The 24,233-nt window shown below is 43.7% G+C and overlaps 1 protein-coding gene across 2 annotated transcripts; it reads right to left on the bottom strand.

Moving 5' to 3' along the window:
* Window positions 1-618: 618 nt before the first annotated feature.
* Window positions 619-23,967, bottom strand: mgrn1a (mahogunin, ring finger 1a). 2 transcript variants are annotated; one of them, XM_061231313.1, is made up of 17 exons: window positions 23,426-23,967; window positions 19,088-19,206; window positions 18,367-18,455; window positions 17,923-18,069; window positions 16,604-16,721; window positions 15,682-15,748; window positions 15,444-15,487; window positions 14,826-14,873; window positions 12,889-12,957; window positions 12,322-12,481; window positions 11,131-11,240; window positions 9,434-9,660; window positions 7,901-8,012; window positions 6,607-6,652; window positions 6,201-6,305; window positions 4,720-4,765; window positions 619-4,121 (listed from the first exon to the last, which is right to left on the bottom strand). In XM_061231313.1, exons 1-16 carry the CDS (start codon window positions 23,511-23,513, stop codon window positions 4,725-4,727), a joined length of 1,590 nt encoding a protein of 529 aa, XP_061087297.1. In that variant the 5' UTR covers window positions 23,514-23,967; the 3' UTR covers window positions 619-4,121; window positions 4,720-4,724. The 2 variants fall into 2 exon arrangements, with proteins under 2 accessions (XP_061087297.1, XP_061087296.1); XM_061231312.1 differs by lacking the exon at window positions 4,720-4,765.
* Between the last annotated feature and the right edge of the window lie 266 nt (window positions 23,968-24,233).

Genomic DNA, 24,233 nt, shown 5'->3' with positions numbered 1-24,233 from the left:
AACAATGTACATTGAAATATTGATACAAAAAATGTGGTCACTTATATTTTGATGGCTATTTTAGACAGTACACGCTGATGAAACCAAATCCAAGAAGAGTGTAATTCTTGGAGACAGAAAAGGATGATTGTCATAGCCTTCTCCTCATAGGAGAATGAATATTCTTATGTAATAAACCCAAGAGCTGGTTGCTGCACTCACAGGTAGGCTTACTTCAATAGACTAGGTCATCATCTCCTCAGATAAATGTACAGAAGCAATTTCCTGAGCGTCCAAGTTAAATGTACTTCAACACATGTAGAGCAGTATACAGTATGGAAAATGAAATTGCGTATTCACTAATACAAACTCATTTGGAGTAACTGCAAAATAACTGAGCAGTATTTTCATGTTTGTTACCATCCTAAATTCTGAAGCTGTGGCTAAAGCCACCAAAAAGAATATACTGCCCTCTAGTGGCTATATTTTGCAAAAGCAGTGGATCCAGTTATATTTCATTGTTTGAGGCTGCTGGGTAGAGTACAATTCAGATTATGAATGCATTCAATACTTTTTATCCCCACTTTGTTCCAACGGTTTCACCCAAACGACAATTCAAAGGAAGAAACACTCAGATAATTAGTGTATATTTCTTTATTATAATTTTAGAAACTGAACAAAACAAATTGTTTAGAAAACAGTTATGGTTTGGAGCTGAACAGATTTAAGGTAACCATATTGATTATCCATATTTTCCATTATTTCAGAATATTTATTTTACATTCTGAATGTGATGCATACTCAAACACTGTGTGAAATAAATTTGAATCTCTATTTGTGTGTTTCACAGTTCACACTAGAATCACATAGTTCCTCTTTTTGGTTTTCCAAGCTACTGCAATGCAAGGTGGACTCATCAAGGAAAGGATAATCAAACATTATGCCTAAAAATCTGAAACTCCAGAGAGGGTCATTTTCATGAACAATTAAGAAACCGTACGAGCAAATCAATAAGTATTATAAGGACATCAGGTTTTTTTTTTAACAAAGAAAGCATAATAGATGAATGCACAACATAAGAAGTCCAAATCACAATGTGCACATACAGTAATGTACTTAAAGGTTTTTTCCTCCTCTAATTTTTCAAAAATCAGTTTTCTGGTTGAATCATACTGCATATATGTACAATATTACAAATGACAAAGGAAATATCCTCAATTCTTTTTTCTTCTTCCAAGTAACAAATACGGGTAATTTGAACCACTCCTCCACAAACTCCCACCGAGTAAAACCACTAAACCCATTAAAAATGACTGCAGGGGAACCAAAAGATTTTTGCTTTTACACCGACACAACACCTCCTGTGTAGTCGAACTTTAAATATATGTGGCCATCAGTGAAAAGAACTGTAACAAGTGCTTAGTCTGCAAATAAGCAGGACTGTTCCTGTTACTTCAGCCAACTTTCAATAAAAAAATACTGAATTGAATATGTCTTCATTAAAAAACATGTATATTTCATGTACTTTTCCACGTGTTGCACACACGAACCATGAATGATCCAACACTGCATTGTACTGTTTAACATAAAAAGGCACTACTACGCTACTACATTGAAATGATGAATATGCACCTCCTAAAGTTCACATGCAGAGTGATAGATAGCTGATAGCTCTCAAATAGATTACCGTGGAAGCAGAAATAAAGATTATTGGAGATAGTAAAATATGCACAGATCACTGGTTCTTTCGTTCGCTTACAAATGACAAGCTTGTGTAAAAGTGGAGGTGTGAGGTCCATTCGTTTGGGAGAGCTCCTTCATTAACCATCTCCACCTTCTACATAGAAGTTATGCTTTGCTTGTGCCCCCTTTTTTTGGTTAAAAAAAGTTCACATATCTATTTACAACATTTTAAGATTTCCTTTTTTTTTCCGATATGAATGGTCCAGAAGTGCTAGCAAAAGGCAGACAGAAAGAAGAGGACTCAGGACTACTGACTACTGTTCCGCTCAATCCGAGTAACTATCACGGCTATGGACTATCCAGGAACATCCACGAACAGAACACATTTTTTGCGACCATTATTTATGTTGGACTATATAGTTCTCTGATACAATGTATTCGTAGATATTTTACACAGAAGTTTAACAGAAGGCAGCCTCAATATAAATCAGCATAACGCATCGGTAGATATTACTGGACTAGGCAAAAAAAAAGAATAAACCTTGGACAAGAGGCCTTTCGCAAAAGGCTAGGGTTCAGGCAGCTTTACATCTTTTGAACATGTCGTCTTACTTTTCAACGAAAGCGGAGAAGCACAAAACAACCATCAGCCAATTTAGCTTAAATTTAAAGGCACGGATACAGCTATTGACACAATGCCACGGTAACGGGAGCGAGGACGGCTGACACTGCAACAGTCGAGGCGTGCGTGGCGGACAGGGGCGAGGGCGGCAGAGCGAGTGTTTCATATTACACATCACCACAGGGCAGAGAATGACCCGCGGCCAGTTTTAAGCAGCGGGCGGGGCAAGGCAAACCCCCTGGTTCCCCAACCACCTGCATATGCTTTTAAACACTTTTCAGTCTTTAACTGGGAGCAAATGCAAATTTGAAACACACCCATCCCATTCTGACAAAACTCATCAGAGTTCATTAGTGTTCATCTTCGCTTTGATTCATTCTAAATGTGGTAGCGTGTCCCAACTTCTGAAACAATGCCTTGGTCACCACAAACTGTAAAACTGGTTAACTGGGTGGATCACAGCTTTTTACAACACATACTAGTCATCGGTTATATTTACGTGTAGTACACCGTACTGTAAGCACTGTAATCTTCAGAGTCTGTAATTAGCAGCTGGAGCAGTGCTGGACCCACCGTCACTGCATGTATAGGTATTACATACTGAGCTGTTTATGGTTCAAGTAGAGCTGTGTGACAGGAAAAAAGGTCATGACTTAATGTCCACCCAATTAATCGAAAATTACAGTTCAACCAGCAAGTGAGTTTGAGCAATGCATAGAGCGAAGTCGCTTCTTTGAAAATAAAAGTCATTCTGTGACATAAAACCAGACCGTCTCCTCTCTGCAACCAAGATGTTGCCGTGACCAAAAGCTACTAATTGGTCGGAAACATTTTAAAGTTATGTAGTGACTGCTACTTAATTCATAATCACAAGAGGAAAAAAGACAGACCGACTAAACTTACTGGCACATTACACCAGAGAGACTGGCATTTTCAGTAACCTAGTGTTATTTAAAAATGTTTCTTTCAATCAAAAAAATGAAAATCAATGGTGTGGGTCAGCAATTCTCCAGTCACCTCAGACAATGAGGAATAACAGCCTTGACTGAGTTTAAATGAAGTCAGTTCATAGTTAAATTCAAGCAATATTATATTTGCATAATTACTTCAAAGAACTATAGTACAGGAGTTTGTAATGGGGTCACCACCCAGATTAAAATATCACAAAGACAACTTCATCCAGGGTTTCGCAAGCACATTATATAATATCCAAACGACAGTTTAACAACAATAACAAAATGAGTGAGCATGGTTAGCATTGTTATCCAGCGGCTAGTTAATCCTGCTCGCTTAGAACTGACAATATGTGCACGCGTTGTGCTTTCATATAGCGGTGTAGTCAAACATGTCGATCATGTGGTTTGTGCTGGTTCTCACTTTAGAGTTAGGACAACTTCAGGGCGCAGATTGGACCCAAACGTGCGGACTACCTCAAAGACAATGGCCAATGGTAGGACAGAGACGGGGAAACCACCGCTACTTTAGAAGCAGTTAAAGCCTAAAAGGAGCTGGGCATCATGGGAGACTAACCCCTGCTTCCAAAGGGGGAAGCAGACAAGTCTGCCTTTCGTTTGAGCCGCTGGGACCAGAACGCAGGGGGTCTAAGATGGCCGCCCGGTCCCCTGCGGTGAGGAAGGAGCGGTGCTGCCGTGTCCCGCGCTGCTCCGTGCGAGGCCGGGGTGCTGGAGGGGGCTGTGGGACGGGTGGGGGCAGAAATGAGCGGTCTATGGGGTGAGCTGCCCGTCCTCGATGTGCAGGCTGCTGGGGGGACACAGGAGGGGCTGGCTGGAGCTGTTGGTGCTCTGGCTCTTCAGACTCTCTGTGGACTCTGAAGACCCTGCAGACAGAGAGAGAGAGAGAGAGAGAGAGAGAGAGAGAGAGAGAGAGAGAGAGAGAGAGAGTGAGAGAGAGAGTGAGAGAGAGAGAGTGAGAGAGAGAGAGTGAGAGAGAGTGAGAGGGGTACCAGGGGGTCTGGAGCAGCCATATTCGATGCCTACACCGATCACAAGGACAAGTTAAACATACCCATTGCATGACTTGATCACACCGAGTACAGATCCTTTACGCAAATGGAAAGAGACTGAGGCTGAACAGGCTGCTACAAAACTCATGCACATAACTTTATTCTGATGTAGAAAATGAAAAGAAAACTAAAAAAACATCAAAAAATTCAAAGATGTGAATTCTATTGCAATTCACATCTTAGAATTTTGTGATGTTTTTTTAATTCGTTTTTAGTTTTTAATTCTGTTACATGAAACCCATTAAATTTGTATAAACATGCAGTAATTTCTATTAAAACACAAAAAAAAAAAATGAAAGAACTATGGCAACTGAAAGAACTGAAGGTTCCCCCCAGCAGCAGCTGTAAGGGTCGGGTAACACAGAGACGCGAGACGCGAGAGGGGAGAGGGGAGACAGAGGTGCACACCTACCGGAGTTACTCCTCAATACCGATAGAGCAGGAGTCAGGGCCCAGGGCTGCCAGAGCCAGAGGGAGAGGGAGAGGCAGGGCAGGGCAGGGAGGGCGTGCGAGTTAGAGAGGACAAGAGCAGAAACGGAAACAGCTCAAACGGTAAGAGTCAGGATCTGAGAGACAGATTCAGAGTTAGAAACACAGGGGAAAAGCACCTGCAGTGGTGCCTGGTCAGCTTGTGTATTAGTTCACATCCATCACATGCGTTTAGTACACCACAGCAATTGTGAGGCAGTCAAAGTTTTAATTGCAGCTGAAGCACAAACACTGCAAGTACAGATAACAAGGGAGGTAAGAAGGAGGGAAGAATGAATCCTCGGGTCCAGTGATACTGTTTTTAGACATAGATACCGGAAATACCCTCCAGTCTACCCCTGAAGTCATAAAATAGTCCAAATTGCAATTATAATAAAAAAAATAATAATAATTATGAAAACAATCCCCTAATGATTAGCCAACAGCAGTCAATTTTGTTTTCACTTGTTAATGGGTCAATAAAACATTACAGACAAGAAGGCAGGATGTGGCAAATATTAGTCTATCAGTCATTCAGGTTACAGACGGATCATAGTTTGCTGCTCCCTTTAAATGAATCCTATGTTGAAAGATCCTACACAATCACGTTACAGTACTCAGCCAGGTGAGAAGGGTAGCCAGCAGTGGGGAGCCTATTTATTACATTGACAAAATTTTTGCTTTCAAAAAATAAAAATAAAAAATCCTTAAATATTTGTCTAAAGGTATCTGGCCAAACCGAGGTGTGTAGTCGGCCATTTTGCTGACAGCTGGTGCTTATGGAACTCCTAGCACAGCCCCAGGCGGTTCACCAGCACTCACAGCAGCTGAACGACCTGCTGTGGCTCTCCCTCACCACAGCCCAGGGCTGAGCGCAGGCTGTGTGTTAACCTTAAACTGCTCATACCACAACAGCCCACGGCTGAGAGCAGGCTGTGTGTTAACCTTAAACTGCTCATACCACAACAGCCCAGGGCTGAGAGCAGGCTGTGTGTTAACATTAAACTGCTCATACCACCACAGCACACAGCCTGCTAACTTTAAACTGCTCATACCATCACAGCCCAGAGCCTGCTAACTTTAAACTGGGCATACAACCACAACCCATCATAACATTCCCATCAGGCACTACAACCTGCACTGCTATTACCCAAGCCTAACTCCACCAAGCTAGCTGAATGTGTTAAAATACCGCAATATGATAAATTCAGCTTAAGGTTGGGCCCTTAACCCCCACATTGCTCCAGGGGGGATTGGTCCCTGTCACTTTGGTTAAATGCATCAGCAAAATAACAGTAAAGTAACTGTAATGTAATGTCATACCCAAAGATACCGCTGGACATTAACAGACAGAGCTCTCTGGGGGGAACAGGACACGGTCACACGCGAGTTGCGGAAAGGACAGAGCTGTGGAGGACGGCTCACCTGGCAGAGACAGCTCCACGGGGGGGTCGCTGTCGCTCTTGGTCAGGCAGCTGTGCTCACTGCTGCAGTCCTGCAGGATCTCCGTCACCGAGCGCGGCCGGTCCTCTGCAGCACAGGGGTGGCGACAGTCAAATATTCATGAGCACGCGGAAAAGACACCGGCAACCGTATCCACAAAGAGCTGACGCCATCACGCCCGATGACTGACTGAGAATGCCACGGGCTTCACTCTTATTTATTAGTCAGATTAAGTCATGGGTGACCTCACCCTCTAACCACAGGTAGAATGAATGACTTCAGGCGTTTAGAAAAGAATTCCCAACTATGCAACGTGAGCCTGCATTCACTATGTAATACACATAGTAGTATTTAGTATAGAAATCCACCCCAGATCCCATAGCCTCACCTTCATCAGGAGTGACCGACTCTGGTGCTTCTTCAGCTGCTGTAGCCTGCAGAGAGAAGGTAGCTGTGACTGTCTGAAGTGAGCAGAGCATTGTGGGTTGAGTGGAGTGCTATTGGACACTGGTGTGCTGTTAGGAGACTATGGTGTTTGCTGGTAGGAGACTAGTGGCGAGTGTGTGCTGCTAGGAGACTATAGTGGTGAGTGTGTTCTGGCAGGAGACTATAGTGGTGAGTGTGTTCTGGCAGGAGACTATAGGGGTGAGTGTGTGCTGCTAGGAGACTATAGTGGTGAGTGTGTGCTGATAGGAGACTATAGTGGTGAGTGTGTGCTGATAGGAGACTAGTGGTGAGTGTGTGCTGATAGGAGACTAGTGGTGAGTGTGTGCTGATAGGAGACTATAGTGGTGAGTGTGTGCTGATAGGAGACTATAGTGGTGAGTGTGTGCTGATAGGAGACTATAGTGGTGAGTGTGTGCTGATAGGAGACTATAGTGGTGAGTGTGTGCTGATAGGAGACTATAGTGGTGAGTGTGTGCTGATAGGAGACTATAGTGGTGAGTGTGTGCTGCTAGGAGACTATAGTGGTGAGTGTGTTCTGGCAGGAGACTATAGTGGTGAGTGTGTTCTGGCAGGAGACTATAGTGGTGAGTGTGTTCTGGCAGGAGACTATAGGGGTGAGTGTGTGCTGCTAGGAGACTATAGTGGTGAGTGTGTGCTGATAGGAGACTATAGTGGTGAGTGTGTGCTGATAGGAGACTAGTGGTGAGTGTGTGCTGATAGGAGACTAGTGGTGAGTGTGTGCTGATAGGAGACTATAGTGGTGAGTGTGTGCTGATAGGAGACTATAGTGGTGAGTGTGTGCTGATAGGAGACTATAGTGGTGAGTGTGTGCTGATAGGAGACTAGTGGTGAGTGTGTGCTGATAGGAGACTAGTGGTGAGTGTGTGCTGATAGGAGACTATAGTGGTGAGTGTGTGCTGATAGGAGACTATAGTGGTGAGTGTGTGCTGATAGGAGACTATAGTGGTGAGTGTGTGCTGATAGGAGACTATAGTGGTGAGTGTGTGCTGATAGGAGACTATAGTGGTGAGTGTGTGCTGATAGGAGACTATAGTGGTGAGTGTGTGCTGCTAGGAGACTATAGTGGTGAGTGTGTTCTGGCAGGAGACTATAGTGGTGAGTGTGTGCTGATAGGAGACGACAGTGGTGAGTGTGTGTTGACAGACTATAATGGTGAGTGTGTGTTGACAGACTATAGTGGCGAGACTGTGCTGATAGGAGTGCGAGGGACTGACCTCAGTTGAAGCGAGGCTGCTGGACAGCAGGGCGTGAGGCTGTGCATCAGAGACCTCCGACAGCTTCTCCTCATCCTCCTCTTGGATGGGGGACGACGGGGACCTCAGGGTGCTGCAGGAGGCAAACACACTGTCAGCCTGTTTCCCAACAGCTTTCAACATACCCAAACATGCTCTACCACTGAGCAGCTGTATGCGCAATACTACACGGACAGGAAGCGGACATTACTTATTTCTCTGAGATGAAGCACTGGCCTGTCAGAGAAATACAATTACAAAAAGTTTTAGCGTTTCATAATTCCACGGCTGACTTTTTCAGTGCCGGTGGTAAACCTTTTTATACTTCAAAACGCTGAACTCTAACTGCTACATTCTCACATTTCGTGCAAAACACAACACTATGGTCACAAGACAGACTTCGCACAACGTCGTCCCAAATCGGCTCTCCGCAGGCTGCTGTGAGTCAGCAACGCCAGTCGGATCCATTGCCAAGGACAGCTTGACATGTCGCCCTCGTACAGCGCTGGACACGGACACCGTGGTTTCTGTGAGGGACTCACAGCTTGACACAAACATGGAGCTCCTCGCCCTCTCCCTGGGCTAAGGGCTAATGACAGGTGGGGCCCAGCAGAGCTATTGCACCATATGGCCGTCAGGAGACAACTGAGAGCCACGGCAGAAATAAATACACTGAACCCTGCGAGCGTGATAACCTTCAGAATCATTCGTGCTTTCAGTTATAACTCTCGCTCAGCGCATCTGCCCTCCTGTGTTGGGTGGTCTTATCAATCAGCTCAAGTGCCTCCAATACTAATGGAACAGTCTGGGCCTTATTTTCATAAACATATTTTTTGTTGCCAGTTTACTTTCCAAGCCTAGACCGGTAGAGTACATATTTAAATGTTTACTTCCTGTATACCTTTTTTATTCATATATTTTAAACTCAAGTCCTGTAGTATGTAATGTTGCAAGCTAAATAATGTATACTAAAGTTAGCCAAGTAGGTAACCTGAGGTCACGTGAGAGATGCTCAGAGAACTTTAACTCAACATAATACTGTGATCCACACTCGATATTGACATCTCTTAATGCTATTGATTTCAGTGTGTTTAAAAATCAATGACTAAAATTGACATCTATCTGAATAGACCATCACTACTGCCTGCAAAGAAAGCCTAGCTAGCTGGCTAGCTACCATACATTACATTACATTAATGGCATTTGGCAGATCCGACCTACAGTGGATTAGACTAAGCAGATGACAATCCTCCCCTGGAGCAATGCAGGGTTAAGGGCCTTTGCTCAATGGCACGACGGCCGTGCGGATCTTATTGCGGCTACACCGGGGATCGAATCGTCTACCTTGCGGGTCCCAGTCGTTTACCTTAACCACTAGGCTACAAGCCGCTGCATTTGAGACCGATTCAGAGCCTACCTAGGAACCCAACCAAACTAACTGACATCACAGAACCGTGTACAGTCCACAGACGTCGTGGCAGCACTGCGACCATGCCGTGTAACAGATGAGCTTACCTGTCGGGCGACTTGCTGACCTTCCCCTTCTGCAGCCCGGCGTCCCCAGAGCGCTCGGCTGAGCCCAGCGGCCGGCCGGACAGGGGCAGGGGGTCCCCGATGCCCCCCGAGAAGTTGATCTCATCATAAAGGGGAGCGGAGGGGATGGCAGGGGACACCGAGCGCAGGCCGTTCAGGGCCTCCAGCAGGGAGATGGGCTCAAAGCCCGGGGGGATGTTGTCCGAGGTCTGGAGCGAGAGATAGAGAGACTGCTCACAGACTCACACACAATAACATCCCAAGGTCTGGAGTGAGAGACAGAGACTGCTCACAGACTCACACACAATAACATCCCAAGGTCTGGAGTGAGAGACAGAGACTGCTCACAGACTCACACACAATAACATCCCGAGGTCTGGAGTGAGAGACAGACTGCTCACAGACTCGCACAATAACATCCCGAGGTCTGGAGTGAGAGACAGAGAGACTGCTCACAAACTCGCACAATAACGTCCAGAGGTCTGGAGTGAGAGACCGAGACTGCTCACAAACTCACACAAAGGAGTGAGAGACATTGTCACATAACGATGATACAACCTCTCTGCCCCACTCCAGAAACAAACACAAGCCATGTAGTAAAGATCAGAGAAAGATTGGTAGGCTGTCTTTTTAAGACAGCCTGCTACTTTCCTTGGCTGAAATGCTCCCAAACAACACCATTTACTGTCCCAGTGCAGGCCTGGAAATCCCCAAGGCTTCTCTGTTTACCAAATACCATTATTTCAGCGCCAAAGGGACAGGGCTGCTTCAGAGAGACAGAATAAGTGCACTCAGCACTCCTGTGCTTGACTGCAGGGTGGTGTGTGAGGTGCACTAACCTGTCCCCTCTCTGCCTCTGCTGACAGCAGCAGGCTGGGGGAAATTGATTAGCGGCGGCCCATATGTCTGCTGATTATGTCCCCGTTCTGTTTGATGTTTTCATAACATATTTTTGGAGAATGTGTTGATGATATTGATTGATCACCGTTAAACACTGGTATTTAGCATGCATGATAAATATTTCACAGCTGGGTGATGCAACTATATTGCTCATTAAGTAGTGCTGAGGAGCGATTAGTGTTTTTGAGTTTGGTTCAATTTCGATTCAGAATTGGAAAATAATCATGGTTGTCAATTAGTTTTTTTATAAATATGAATGTACCATGAAATTAATATAACTGAAACTCTTTATTTGTATTATATTTTATGGAAATGCTAGGCTCCAATTCTATGACTACGCATTACATTAAATCATTTGCAGATATGATCAGTTCGGTTTTTCAAAAATATTAATGATTTTCAGGAGCGTACATTTTTTGTTTTATTTGTTGACTTTATAATTGATCTCCCTTATGATACATGATTGGCTGTGGAAGTAAACCAGCAGACCGCGCCTGGCAGAAGGGTACAGAGGGGTACAGAATGGTACAGAAGGCTACAGAAGGATATAGAAGGATATAGAAGGGTACAGAAGGATACAGAAGGGTACAGAAGAATACCGAAGGGTACAGATGTGTACAGAAGGGTGCAGGCGGGGTGCAGGAGGGGTGCAGGCGGGGTGCAGGCGGGGTGCAGGAGGGGTGCAGGAGGGGTGCAGGAGGGGTGCAGGTGGGGTGCAGAGGGGTACAGATGTGTACAGATGGGTGCAGGCGGGGAGCAGAGGGGTGCAGAAAGCGTACCGAGTGGTCGTCGTGCTCCATGGTCTGAGCCAGGACGGGGCTGAAGGACACGGGGGAGAGAGCCCCGGGCTTCTTCCTCACGGCGCGGATCTGGAGCAGGGCTCGGAAAGCTGGGGAGAGGGGGGAGGGAGGCTGAGCGCACCGCTAACAGTGTCATATCTCATCAAACGCCATTCACTCTACCTCCATTTTGTTCCTTCTCATTGCTTGATTTCATTTTTACCTTGACAAAGGGGCAGTCGCACAAATATTTGTGCAGCTGCCACGACCGCAATGCGGAGTTACACCGTATCACCGGTGAAGCCTGCCGGCATGGTATTTTATAGACAATGGCCTTTTAAAATAGCTGACAATTTGTGTTTATTTTTAGTTCTCAATCAGATTTCCTCTGGGGAAATTCCAATCAATCAAGGAAAATATCACAATGCATGAACCTTTAAGAAAGGTAAACAATCTCTTACTCCAAACTGATAGGGAATAATACAGACGTAATGCAGGCGCTGCAGGTCCGCATTAGAGATCAGAACAGGAGCAAAGCACAGCCATGGTCTCAGTGCTGCTATGGTTACCAAGGCACAGGCTTACCACCAGGGGTCTCCATTTCGCACAGTTCAAACGGTAACACATTTCTCCTAACAGCGAAGTCAAGCCATACCATTCCTCGGCCCATTTATTACAGTTGAATAATTAAATAATAATTAAATAATTGAAGCCAAATACATCAATAATACTTGGGTCCTAAAACACTTGGAGGACCTCAAGACATTACAGCCAAACAATCAAATGAATATTTAATATTTTTTGTATAAATATTTTATATGGCCAGTAGCTAGAGGGGGCTTCTCCAGAGGTAATCGGAGGAACCCTTGGCAAATGAACCGCACACTGCTCAAACTGGACAAAGCCAACTGGCTCATCACCACAGGCCCTGTTCAACTTATGGTCATTGTGGCAAGCATACAAAGCTTGTGGCAAGCGCCTTTTGCACTGAAATAACTGGACCAGTTTTAAAAAAATAATAATAATCATAGATACATATTCTGATAAACCCCCAGGTCTCAGCATAAGGAAGTTTGAAGCATAAAGGCAGGTGGAGAGTGAAAGTTTCAGGCACCCGCACAGAATTCTCTGGAACATTCTCCGCAGCACTTCTCCGGAACATTCTCCCCGGCAGTTCAGGCCGGTACTCACGCAGTCTGCAGATGGGGCAGTTGTTGGCCTGGTAGCGCAGTGTGTCTGCGCAGGAGTTGCACAGGCACAGGTGCCGGCATGGCAGAATGAGGGTGTCTCGCAGGTCGGAGAGGCACACCACGCACTCGTTGCTGTTGTCGCTGTTCTCATCGTCCGACGGCTGCGAATCAAACGAGCGCAGCGTGTTTAACTCGACATACCTCAAACGGTGCACATATAATCTATCTTAAAAGCATGATTTAGACCTGGGGTCTCCAACTCTGGTCCTGGAGGGCCCACAGGGTCACAGGGTCTGCTGGTTTTAATCAATTAGAGCAGTTGATTACACAGTTAAGCGACCTCACCTGGTTATCGGAGTCTGGGTTAGAACTGAGTGCTAATCTTAAACAAAAGCCAGCAGACCCTGGGTTGCAGACCACTGAGAGAATTCCATAGACAGACAATTGATCCCACAGATACTGTTATCCACTTCATGCTGTTGCGTGGGGCAATTAAACTAAAGGGAAAATAAAACGTTTTTAAAAAGACGATTAAACAGTTGTAGCCTATTATTATGCAAAGCTCTACCTTTGTTTCTTGGTTGTTCTTGTTTTCAATCCCGTAGATCTCCTGGAGCAGGTAGCTCACACGGTCCACCTGAGCGAAAAATCAATGGAGGTGAAGCAGGAGACTGCACGGCAACAGAGGGCTCGTTCATAGGCAGGTCACTTAGGTGAGAAACCCGTCTCAGCCGATGACAAATGCTTCACAGCCATCTGGTTCACATTTATAACCCAAGACTGGACATTCTTTCCACTGAAACCTTAGAAAGCAACAGCTGCCACTTTGTTTGGGAGGATGGTGCCAAAAATATGCCTTTGTTTTTCTTGACTACCCTGAGAAAAATACAATTGCGTTCTCGTCCAAAGAAATGCTGGCACCAGGCAGCACCTCGCTAATTGTAGACGCCACTGGACCCCGGTTTCACACAGAGGGCCGATTAGAAGAAAACCCACGTAAATCAGCAGCGCTTTAGCTTAGCGCCAGGCTAACGGGAGCTGCAGGACACACAGAGACGCTCGCCTGTGAGATCAGGCATCAAAAGGGATGCTATGCCAGCTCAGGTGTTGACATGAAACAGACGGCTGAAGGCTGCACTTTGATGCTAATATAACACTGTATAATGCAACACTGATCAATTTCATGCCATATGTCCGGAAAATATATTTAATGTTTCGTTTCATACAATCAGTGCAGCTTTTTCTCAGCCTCATACTGGCTTCCTTGACTGTCATAGGCACAACCCTGATCCTCATGATTACAAATGACAATACCAGACTCCAAAGGCAATCAAAAGCCTAGAATCAAGACTAGACACTGAAAGCTTTCGTATGTCTGCACAAAGGAAGCGATTGAATACACCTGACAATTCAAAAGCAGCAGAGAAGCCAATCGTCCAATTACTTTTGGACACATAAAAGGGGGGTGCTATGTATGAAAAGGGATGCGAGTCCTACATGCATCAGCCGACATGGAAGTAAATACCCTCAAATTAAAGGTGACGGTCTGCACTTTAACCTCAATTTCATCATTTCATTTCAAATCCAATGTGCTGAAATACAGAGCTAAAGGAACAGACCAGCTGTCCTAATAGATATCCTGTATATTACATTACAAACAATATACTACGGCACTTGTGTTTTATCATTTGCAGCACAGTTATTCTTTGAATAAAACATCAGCTATTCCTTTTCAAAATGGGTCAGAAATGATCCACTGGCGTTCACAGCATTTTGGAGGCGACGCTCAGACTAGCCGCGCGCGCTAAAATGAGGGAAATGGCAGCTGGCTGTGTCGGACTCACAGTAGTAATGAGCCAGCAATCACACCATGACCGTGGAGATTGAACATTTCCTAGCTGATGCTTCCACTCATGAGTTTGCTTTCTGAGTCACTCTGCCTCCAGTCTCTGAGCCGATGTGAGCCGAGCCTGTGTTTTTGTGCATTTCCAGAGCCTATAATTATCCATGAGCGACAGCTGTTTTTTTTACAGACCACCTCTAAGTTTGGTATGATAATGAGTGAAAACAAACTCGGTGCACTGACGAAAGGCTTCCATTTTCAGACTGGCACTATGACCAAGACATTTTAACTGATCGGCGAGAGAGAAAAGACGGCACATTCTCGGCGTAAGGATAATGGAGTCATTGTGAGAATGACATCACATCACATGGAATGTCTTCTGAGTCAGTATCTACTTACATTACTTTGTCTTTTTGGCAAGACCCCATGGCGAGTCTTTCCACTCAACCATTTCTTTCCTATCTTTAGGGCATAAACCACAGCAAATCGGGGTTGATGTTTAACTGAGGTTATACGCAGAGCTGGAGGCAGCAGGACAAACACTTAATGGAAAACTTGGCTGTTTCAGTATGAGCACAATGGCCGCATTACATGCAAGTGAGCTGGGTTTTTTTTAAACGGCACTTTAATTGAAGTATACAGACAGACATGTATTTACTTACTATCTGCTTCTGCTTTAAAGGCTTCACAGAGAAACTGCCATCCACATGCTGCAAATATAAGGAGGAGGACAACGTTTAGTTTCCCACAATTACAAATTACATCTCTGTCTCACATTCTGTTTCCCTGTGGCCAAAGAGCCACTAAACCAGGCCTGTACATCCCTTATATTTTGTCAAATAACAGAAAAGAGATGATGGTTATTGAGGGTTCCTCCGAGCTGATTAAAGGCAACGCCTTTTCCACAGGACCTAATGGCTTTCACGATGGGAGGAAACTCTCAATAATCTCAGGACTGAACAGCCCTGAAGAGTCCACAAAATAACATCACTGGGCTCCACAGATGGTCAGCAATAGCACCAATTCTACATTTTCTCTCCAATTTACTCTGACAATAAGCTAGCTACTTCATAGTCCAGTAAAGCAAGTGTAAACTTCATTTATATTTAATAATACATTTACAAACAAACATTAAAATACAAGTCAACATAAGGCAAGTGGTAATAATGGATGAGGGCATAAAATATTTGTATATGCGGTTGCTGGTCTTGCAGCCATTTTAGACCAACAGAGCTGAATTTATGTCCTGGGTTATATGCGGCACGGAAGGCCATACTCACTCTTTCAAAGGCCGCCAGTAGTACATGAGCATGCCCCGTGACTTCTGTAAAAGGAGGCAGTTTTGTTAATGAAGAAGGCTAATTGTACAATGAAGTGGGTCACTGCTTGTGTTGTATAAGAAGACAGGAGAAATGTGTCTGCCCATGGTGCAGAGCAAATCTGAACGTTCTGGATTAATTCAGACAGCTACAGTAATTACAGGGCGAGTACAAATCTCAGATGTTCTGAGAGACCTACCATCCCCTTCATCCACCACAGCCTGGATCACCATGGGGAAGACTCCTCTGTCGAGATCAAAGTTCAGCTGCAGAGGGGGGGAAACAGTTCATGTGTTTACATATATGCTTTTAGATAGTACTTGATTCAAATGAAATATTCTAGAATGCGGTACACATCTGTCGCCCCCTAAGTAAGCAGTGTTCAGGCCACTTTGGACCCCTTCAGTAAATGTAGCTTATTACCTAAATTCTCATGATTTCTGTCAATTGCATGCTTCAGTTATGTGGCTTCATGGTGGTCAATTTGGATGAGTTACCATGCAACAGGTACTTAATGATGGGGAAGTGACCAGAGAATACAATCACAAGCTCCTTCCCTGAACACCATTCATAGCGTGTAGCTTGTAGCTTGATACCCAGGGACCATGGCATATTTATACATTCCATATAAAAGACAGGCTAAAGCAGGTGTAATATTTAAAAAGCAATAAAATGTTGTGTATTAACCACACACTTTGAAAGCAATCATCTCCATCTTAAAATCAATACTGCTGTGCTCTGCCTTGCATCTAATCCAGTGAAGGGTCTTGTGGGATCATATTCCATTCATAGGGAAAGGCAAGGAAAAAGGAGACACGGCAAATTCATTTCCCCCCTCAATGTTACACAACACTGAGACCACAAAGGAGTCTGGCATTTCCCACTCTGGGTTTGAGAACTCCAGGCCAGCTGCGTGTGTGCTCTACCCTGACATCTCACACAGCTTTCTGGGAGGAAATGTGCCCCAGCGTGCCCCCTTCTACACTACAGGTTTCTACGACAGACATTCAGAGAGAGACCGAGAGGGATGCAGATAAACATCACACAGAAAGAAAGAGAATGTGCTTTTGAGGTAGCAGCCATCTTGTCTGCTGGCCTAAAAACCTCACAGGAGTGCTCACCTCCTCCTCCTTCCACTCGGAGAAATCGATTTTGAAGGACGGGAGAGAGAACTGCTGGCTCACTCCTCTCTTGTAGTGCACCGTCTCTGATACCATCGTGGGATTCTTGGGGTTGTACCTTCGAGAGAGGAAAATCACTTTCACACAATACCCAGAAAAGAGCAGAATGTGGAGGACATCAAATCACAGCCACTAACAGTCAGGAGGGCACTGCAGAATGACCAACGGGAATGTCCACTGGGAGTTGTTGCCATATTTGAAAATGGTCAGGCATGACTAATGTAATGGAATTGAAACGTAATGAAGGGCAACAAAAGCAACACATTTCAGAGAGGTTGACCTCTGGTACATGGGTCAAAGACAACCAACAGGAAAAGGCTCCAATCCTTATGTGTACAGCATGTTTGATGACTAAATGTACATACTTACTGCCAAAGTTCCTCATGACAAACACCTTTCTGAATTATGCCGGCAAAAAAAAACAGTAAAATGGAACAAAGCTCTCGCACAAGTACCTGCCTCTCTCTGCCCAAATCACACAACTGCTTATGCGCGGCTCCTCCACAGAGGGTATCCATGGAGATTAACAGTTGCTAAGGGCCCTGCTGGGCGGAGTGTCTGAGTGAGGCGCCTCCGGCTTCAAATAATGCCACCAGGAAGAGCCGTGCGATTCGCCTTTTCCTTCTCATTTTATTTAATTCATTTTTACCGCAAAATATGGCATTATTTAATTTTGTTACTTTCATTGTGATGCAGTTTTATGAATATGCCAACCAGGCTGATGACCTGCAAAATTTTATGCATTTATGTGTACACCTCTCCATCAATCTATGTGCGTAGGCATAAATAACCACAGACAAACATTGTGTGGTGGCACATACTACTAAATTCATTTGTGTCAGGATCCTTTCAGCCCCCCTAGACCGTAGAGCTCCACGCAGATGCATTACAGATGAGACGTTAAACCGAGGTCCTGACTCACTGCGGTCATTAAACATCCCATGACACTTTGCAAAGAGTAGGGGGTTCCCTGGTGTCCTGGCTATATATTCCAAACCTGGCTCTCTCAACTTGCCACCTAATCATCCCCTGATTTAATTGGCTACATAAGTGCTCTCTTCCTCTCCACCTCAGCTGATATGTGGTGAGCATTCTGGCGCAAAATGGCTGCCGCTGCATCACCCAGGTGGGTGCAACACACTGGTGGTGGTTGAGACAAGTTTCCCCCTCATCACTGTAAAGTGCTCAAGTATGAGAAGTGCTATATAAATGCAAGTAAATTATTATTATTATCATTATAGATGTCTCAGAAGTCTTACAGTGCCATTCCATTGGTGAATTCCTCAAAGGCTTGGCAGTATATGGTGATGGCCACACGGGCGTCGGCATCGAAGGTGAACTCCACACTGTACAGCACTCTGGGCTTCCCTCCTTCCTCTGTAGGGCTGTCAGCATCATCCTTATATCTGTGAGAAAGCACCCAAGCACACAACCAGCATTCATTCCTCAAACACGGCATAATACAGCCATTTCACTCTGTGTCCTCTGCAAGGTTGTTCGGTCTAAGGCCGTGAGAGCGCCTTTTCCTGCTTTCTAAAGAACCGTGACATTCAGACAGAAAGAAGTGACTACTGTGGATGGGCTTATTCAGGAGTGTGGCAATGAGGCTCACAGACGGCAGTGGATGGCAGACGGAATATATACACTATTAGAGGACCTCCGGGCGAGATGTGTGTTGAGTGTGCGAGGCCTTGCGGCGGTACCTGACGAGGCGCAGGGAGTCCTTCCTGATGTTGACCAGACTCCTCAGGGTCTTCACGGCCTCGTGTGGAGCGGGCGTCACGTAAGGGAACTGAAGGGGTACGGTGGAACACACACTGCAGTCAGGCTCTTCAACAAAGAAACAAGCTATCTGCCTGCAGCTAGGACATGCGGCTTTCAAAGACAGGGCTCACTTTATCCGTGTCATTGGTGACCTCACGCCTTTGTATAGGTTTCATCACAATTCATTGGTCAATGGGAATAAAAAGCATGCTGACCTGCTTTGAGAGGAACAAAAGAAAAGGACTTTATGGAATGCTCAATGGAGATTTGGGTTGTGCTTTCATGTGAATATATCTTTAAGAATAAATGGCAGCTTTAGAGGGGCACTGCGAATCAGAGCGCAGCGTTTCTAACACCACCCTTCTAAGAAAACGGCCGATGAAAACATTTGCAATCTTTGACCTCGAAAGGAATGTGTACCGGAAACTGCATTTCAAACAGAGCCCCAGACAGCTGAAGCCTGTATCAGTTTGCAGGGGCCTGGAGTTCGCAGCCACACACCAGCCAGCACCACACGCTACACAGAAGGGCTGTGAACTTCACAAGACACAATTATGACCTTTATTTTTTCTCAGCCAGCAAAGTGTGTGTGTATGTTGAGCCATATCAGCCATTTCCTCTTCACTGGTAGATAATCCTGGTTGCACTTCCTTGTCTTACCTGCACAGGCCTGTTCCCAAGGAAGTTCAGATCCATGTTTTCTCCAAACAAGTATCCCTCGGGGTGTGGAGTGTCAAACTTTTCCCCTCCCATGAAAAAGTGACTGGCAAAATAGTTTCCTTGAAGAAAAAGGAGAGGTGGCCTGGTTAGAATCGGAGAGTTGTTCAGGGACGGAGCCAGCAGTGCTGTGATCGAGTAGCAGACTGTGTCTGGTGACGCATCGAACGGGCAGACATCATACACCAGACTAAAAACACACCAAACAGCTCCTCACTGCCTTGGTTAGGCTCACATCCATTTTAGAATCTAAAATTTCAGATTTGACATTTCAGTAATGACAGCTTTTACTGATACTAATAGGTTTGGACTAAATACACCTAGAATGCTTTTCAATTTCGGTACCCTAGTTACTTTGGTCATTAATCTGGTGAGACTTAAAAAAGCACAATTGGGACTATGGCTGCTCTAACGGTTGAATAACGTGTTCACGGCTGCCGGGCTGAAAAGCAATACTAGACCGTGAAGGTTCTGACTGACCTCCAGGGACTCTTATTCTTGACATGCGTAAAAACAAATTATATTATGTCATCAGTCAATGCACTGTCCAGCTCTTATCAAGATCCAGATGGAAAGAATGGAGATTGTTTATTGATCTCAGGCCTGAACTGAGGCCATCTTACAACACACAGATGAAGCCGAAAACGAGTCTTAGTTTTACTGCAATATGTAAAATAAAGAAATAATAAATGATAGAACCATTGTAGACTGTTCATTATTCATTGTGTTACTGTAACTGTATCAAAGCTTATTTTCCAAAATACACCAGAGTATATTATGGCACTTTGAAAAGAGAAATGGAATGAAGCCCTACTTGGATCTGAACTAGTGGTGGGCAGAGGAACAGGTGTTCTTTGGTAGGCGGGTACAACAATACTAAAACATACTGGATATCTATTGCCAGAAATGTAAAAACATGTAAGGGAATACAGGCATGGATCCAAAAAAACAAAGAACCGACGCACTCTGTCTGCATATAGAAAAACAGCAAAATGCATTCATTAGTGGCAACATAATAAAAAAAATCAACGACAAACGCGTAGCAAGCAAGAACGTCAGGGTCACAGTTACAACGAGCACGCAAAGCACAGCCGACATATACAAGTACTCTGATAAATGTTGGTCATTGTTGTTTTAATTATGTGACCACTTTAATAAAGGCTTTGTACAATTTGTTCTACTTGCAGACGGCGTACCTTAGTATTTTGTTTTGGGGATTTTTTTTTTTTTTGTTGTTGATATCCCCAGTATCTTTAATATATTATGCCACTTTTAGGTAATGTTGAGGCCATTTTTCCTGCTTCAAAGAAGCTTCATCTCATATCGGACATCTGTTAAGTTATTAAAGTAGTGATATCAAAGCTCTTGTACATTAGTCACACATCACGCAGAACAAAGCCGCTGGAGCTAACTTTTGCTTTCTTTCATCTGCAACATCACCGTGACAACACTGTGCAGACAGATGTTTCATAGCCAAAGATCAAAGACAAAACGGTGCACAAATCCACAAGACTTTGCATACAAACACAAAGAAAAGGGCCCTTCCCTGTTGAAATGCTGCAGTGTCGGTCGATAAAGACATTTCTGGGAATTAGAGCAATGTGCAGGAATGTGACAACTCGTAGCTAGGGCCGAATTATCAAAAGAACCTACTCTGTGTGACAATCAAGGAAATAAACTACAACTCTGTTTATTTGCAGTTGATGTTTACATTCATTTGTGCTTTAAGTGTATTTATATATCTTCTTGAACTTACATTTGAGTGGTTAGTGGGACAATGTGAAAATCAGTCCTGTTAAAAAACACTAAAGCAATGGTTTCCAACTCCATGTATTCCTTTTTCTAGTTACAATCACAGTGAGCAATCTATACATAAAAGATGATAAGTCACCAGATCCAAGATATAGTCCAATTGGACTGGAGTCACATTCCTCACGCTCTCTCTTCACAGTACATGCATCCATTCAGTACAATCCTCAATCGACAGAACATATCCTTTTCTCTCTAATGTTTAATATGTTATGAATCTTTTCAACATATAGCTACATTCAAGCTCAACAAGCTGTAGGAAATAACTACATCAAATATTCGCTAATAATGGGCAAAGACGTGTCAATTCAACTCATTACAGAATAACTATAAGAGTAATCAAATTCTACTGGAGCCCAAGTGCTACATGTACCCACAAGTGCCAGAAGCAACACATTCCATGAAGTGTTGATGCTGTAAATGAAGCAAAAAGAGTAGTCTAATCATAGTCATCTGAACCGCTTATAATGTTTTTTATATTGACATTTTTACCAAGCTCTACAGAGACTCAGTAGGCTAATACTTGAATACTGTTTAATAAAAAGTAAGCAAGCGGAAATATTTTGCTATACAAATAAAATGTTTCTTTCATATGTTGACATCTGTGGCCATCTACTTCCTCCATGAATGTGAAAACTGTTGCTGCGCAGTAAAACAGCTAGACATCAGCCAGCATGGTCATGGTCAGTCAAATATGTTGTTGACATTGGGCAAAGTGTTTCCATACAGTGCATCCCTGGTAATTATGGAATCTTCAGGTATGAAATATGTATCGTACCTGAACATTTAATTATGGAAACCCACTCCCTACAGAAGATATTCTAATATTATTAGTCATTTTTATTATCTGTAGAGCGTGGAACAGAGGCTCATTCCAAAAAGTCATCACAATGGCAGTAATTTCAAATCACCAAGTTCCCATGAACCTCTGTTTGCAGATTTATAGTATACTGACCACCTGTAAATATTTTGTACCATAAGCCACTTGCATGATGAATTTGATATGTAAGAAGAACAGGTTTTCAACACGAGGAGAGGCAAAACCATGTGGAACATCGACCGGGATCGTTATTTTGTTAGAAGTGAACTGTGCAGAAAATGTGCCCCTAATCATGCAACCCGCTGAACCATGAAAACCTGAGTAATGACAAGTTGCTGGGATTTTTCAGTGGCTTGTCTGGAAACAATGATTATCTCAAGACGTGGACCAAATCTATCTCCACGGCATGGGAATTCACATTCTTAAATCTTCCACTGGCCAAGACGTCATAACTGAGGTCGAAATCTATGTCCTAACTTGGAAAGTGTTTTATAATGTCTCTATTTTGCCAAATGACAAAAATGTATTTTCCGACCACTAAGGAAAAAGCTGCACACAACCATACCCCTGAAGGGCTGTGCACCTCACTCTGCTTCAGTCAAATCTACAGAGTCTACCCATTTGAAAGAAAGAAAGAAAATAAAAGAAAGTCAGTCTCCTGTATTGAGCCCTTTACAAGACTTGCATAATTCAACTTGGAGCTCAGCCTTACCGGTCAAGACTAGTACAAAACTGGTATTTTTCCATTCAGTCCCACCATTGCTCAGCAATTACCCCCAGGTGAGAAATCCATCACCAGTTACCGGACAGAAACCACCCCTGTCGCTGTGCTCTTGCCACAGTCACTGAATTCCACGGTCATGCCCAGTTCACAAAGCACACGCGGTGTTGCGATGTGCAGCAACTGAAATATTATGAGGCATCACTCTGCACAAAACATCTAACTTAGAATGATACCATTGGTTCGAACTCGACTTTAATCCAAATTATATTGTCGGGGAGGTATCAAGATACGTCTGATGCAGCTAACCTTGCTACCACCATTCCATTAGTAAATAGCACACCATGGGCAAAATGTTTCTACCCAGTCAATTTAATGTCCTTCCAGTCTTACAAATTGCGATTGAAATGTGAAGACGACTACCTACTATTGTAAGGCGTAACAAAGGTAACCACGGTCTCTATTAGCCAACAACAATAGAAAGATAGAAATAATAGAAAGTACAACCCCAAACATCACCAAAATATGGTAGAAGACTTGATATAAATGAGTTATGAAGTGTAGCTATCGTTTAGCTTGCCCACTTCGCACGTTGATGTTGTTGTTTTTTCTAGTTGCTAGCTTGGTGGCTAGCTACCGTCTTTAGCTAACTTAATTCGCCAAGTTAGCTAACGTTATCTAGTTAACCATGAAGCAAACGTTAAGCACGTATTGCTAAATAGAATAACGTCTGAAGTTGGCTGACTGTTTTATTATTTTAACTAGCTAGTAGCCTGGTCAGTTAACAAACATTCGAAAGCTAGCTAGGGCTAGCTACATTGATCTAGCTACGTAGCGAACGTACAGTGCGCACTTGGGAATAATAGCTAACCGTTAGCTAAATTGCACACAAACTACATTCTGATAATGAACAGTTAAATAAAGAACTTACCGGATTTAGGAGGGTATCTGTACGCTGAATTGGCTTGGATATCAATATCCTCAACCCCAGCAATTCTCCGGCTGAGTATTGAGCCCATTTTTTTAAGCGCAAACCCTTTAAATATAACGTTAAATTAAATAATAAAAACACCGTTACAAAACTTTAACCTATTTCAAAAGAAACACATAATCCGTAGGATCAATACAAATCTGACTAGACTGCAAGCTATCTATCTAGTTACTGAAAACGATTGTTTTAACGACGACGTCGTTTTAAATATTTGGAATCAATCTCTAGCTAGCCAGCTAGCTAACGTTAGCTGGCTAACTAGCTGTACCTTTTTCTTAGGTCTGTTTTCTTTATTTTATTTCTGACTTCCAAAAGCAGCGTTTTTCTGTTGCCACGCTGTGACCTTTGATGTCCTACGTAATTACAAGAAATGTACAATCATAAAACATAGATGACAAACAAACAAATAAAAAAACAAACAGAAGACTGTTGTTTTTTTTCTGCCCCGGCAGCAACAGCAACAGGGTGTCGCGCGACATACGTGATTTGCCAGCCCCGAATCTAACGAAAAGGGGACTATGGGATGTGTAGTTCCAGCAAATATAGTCTTTTACAAGTGCCTCGAGACGCAAACTATGTGCACAAAAAATGTTGTAAACCAGTCTACACCAAACAGGGAGTGTATTTTATCTTCTAATTTTAGTTTGCAACTTTGTAAACCACAACGCCAATTAACAACTAACTGTAGAAATGTAAACAAATCTTTTGTTTCTGCAAACAGATCAAATTTGCTGGACCCAAAAGATGT

Source organism: Conger conger, chromosome 2, assembly GCF_963514075.1.
Source record: "Conger conger chromosome 2, fConCon1.1, whole genome shotgun sequence".
Lineage (NCBI taxonomy): Eukaryota > Metazoa > Chordata > Actinopteri > Anguilliformes > Congridae > Conger > Conger conger.
This window is presented reverse-complemented; position numbering and strand designations above follow the sequence as displayed.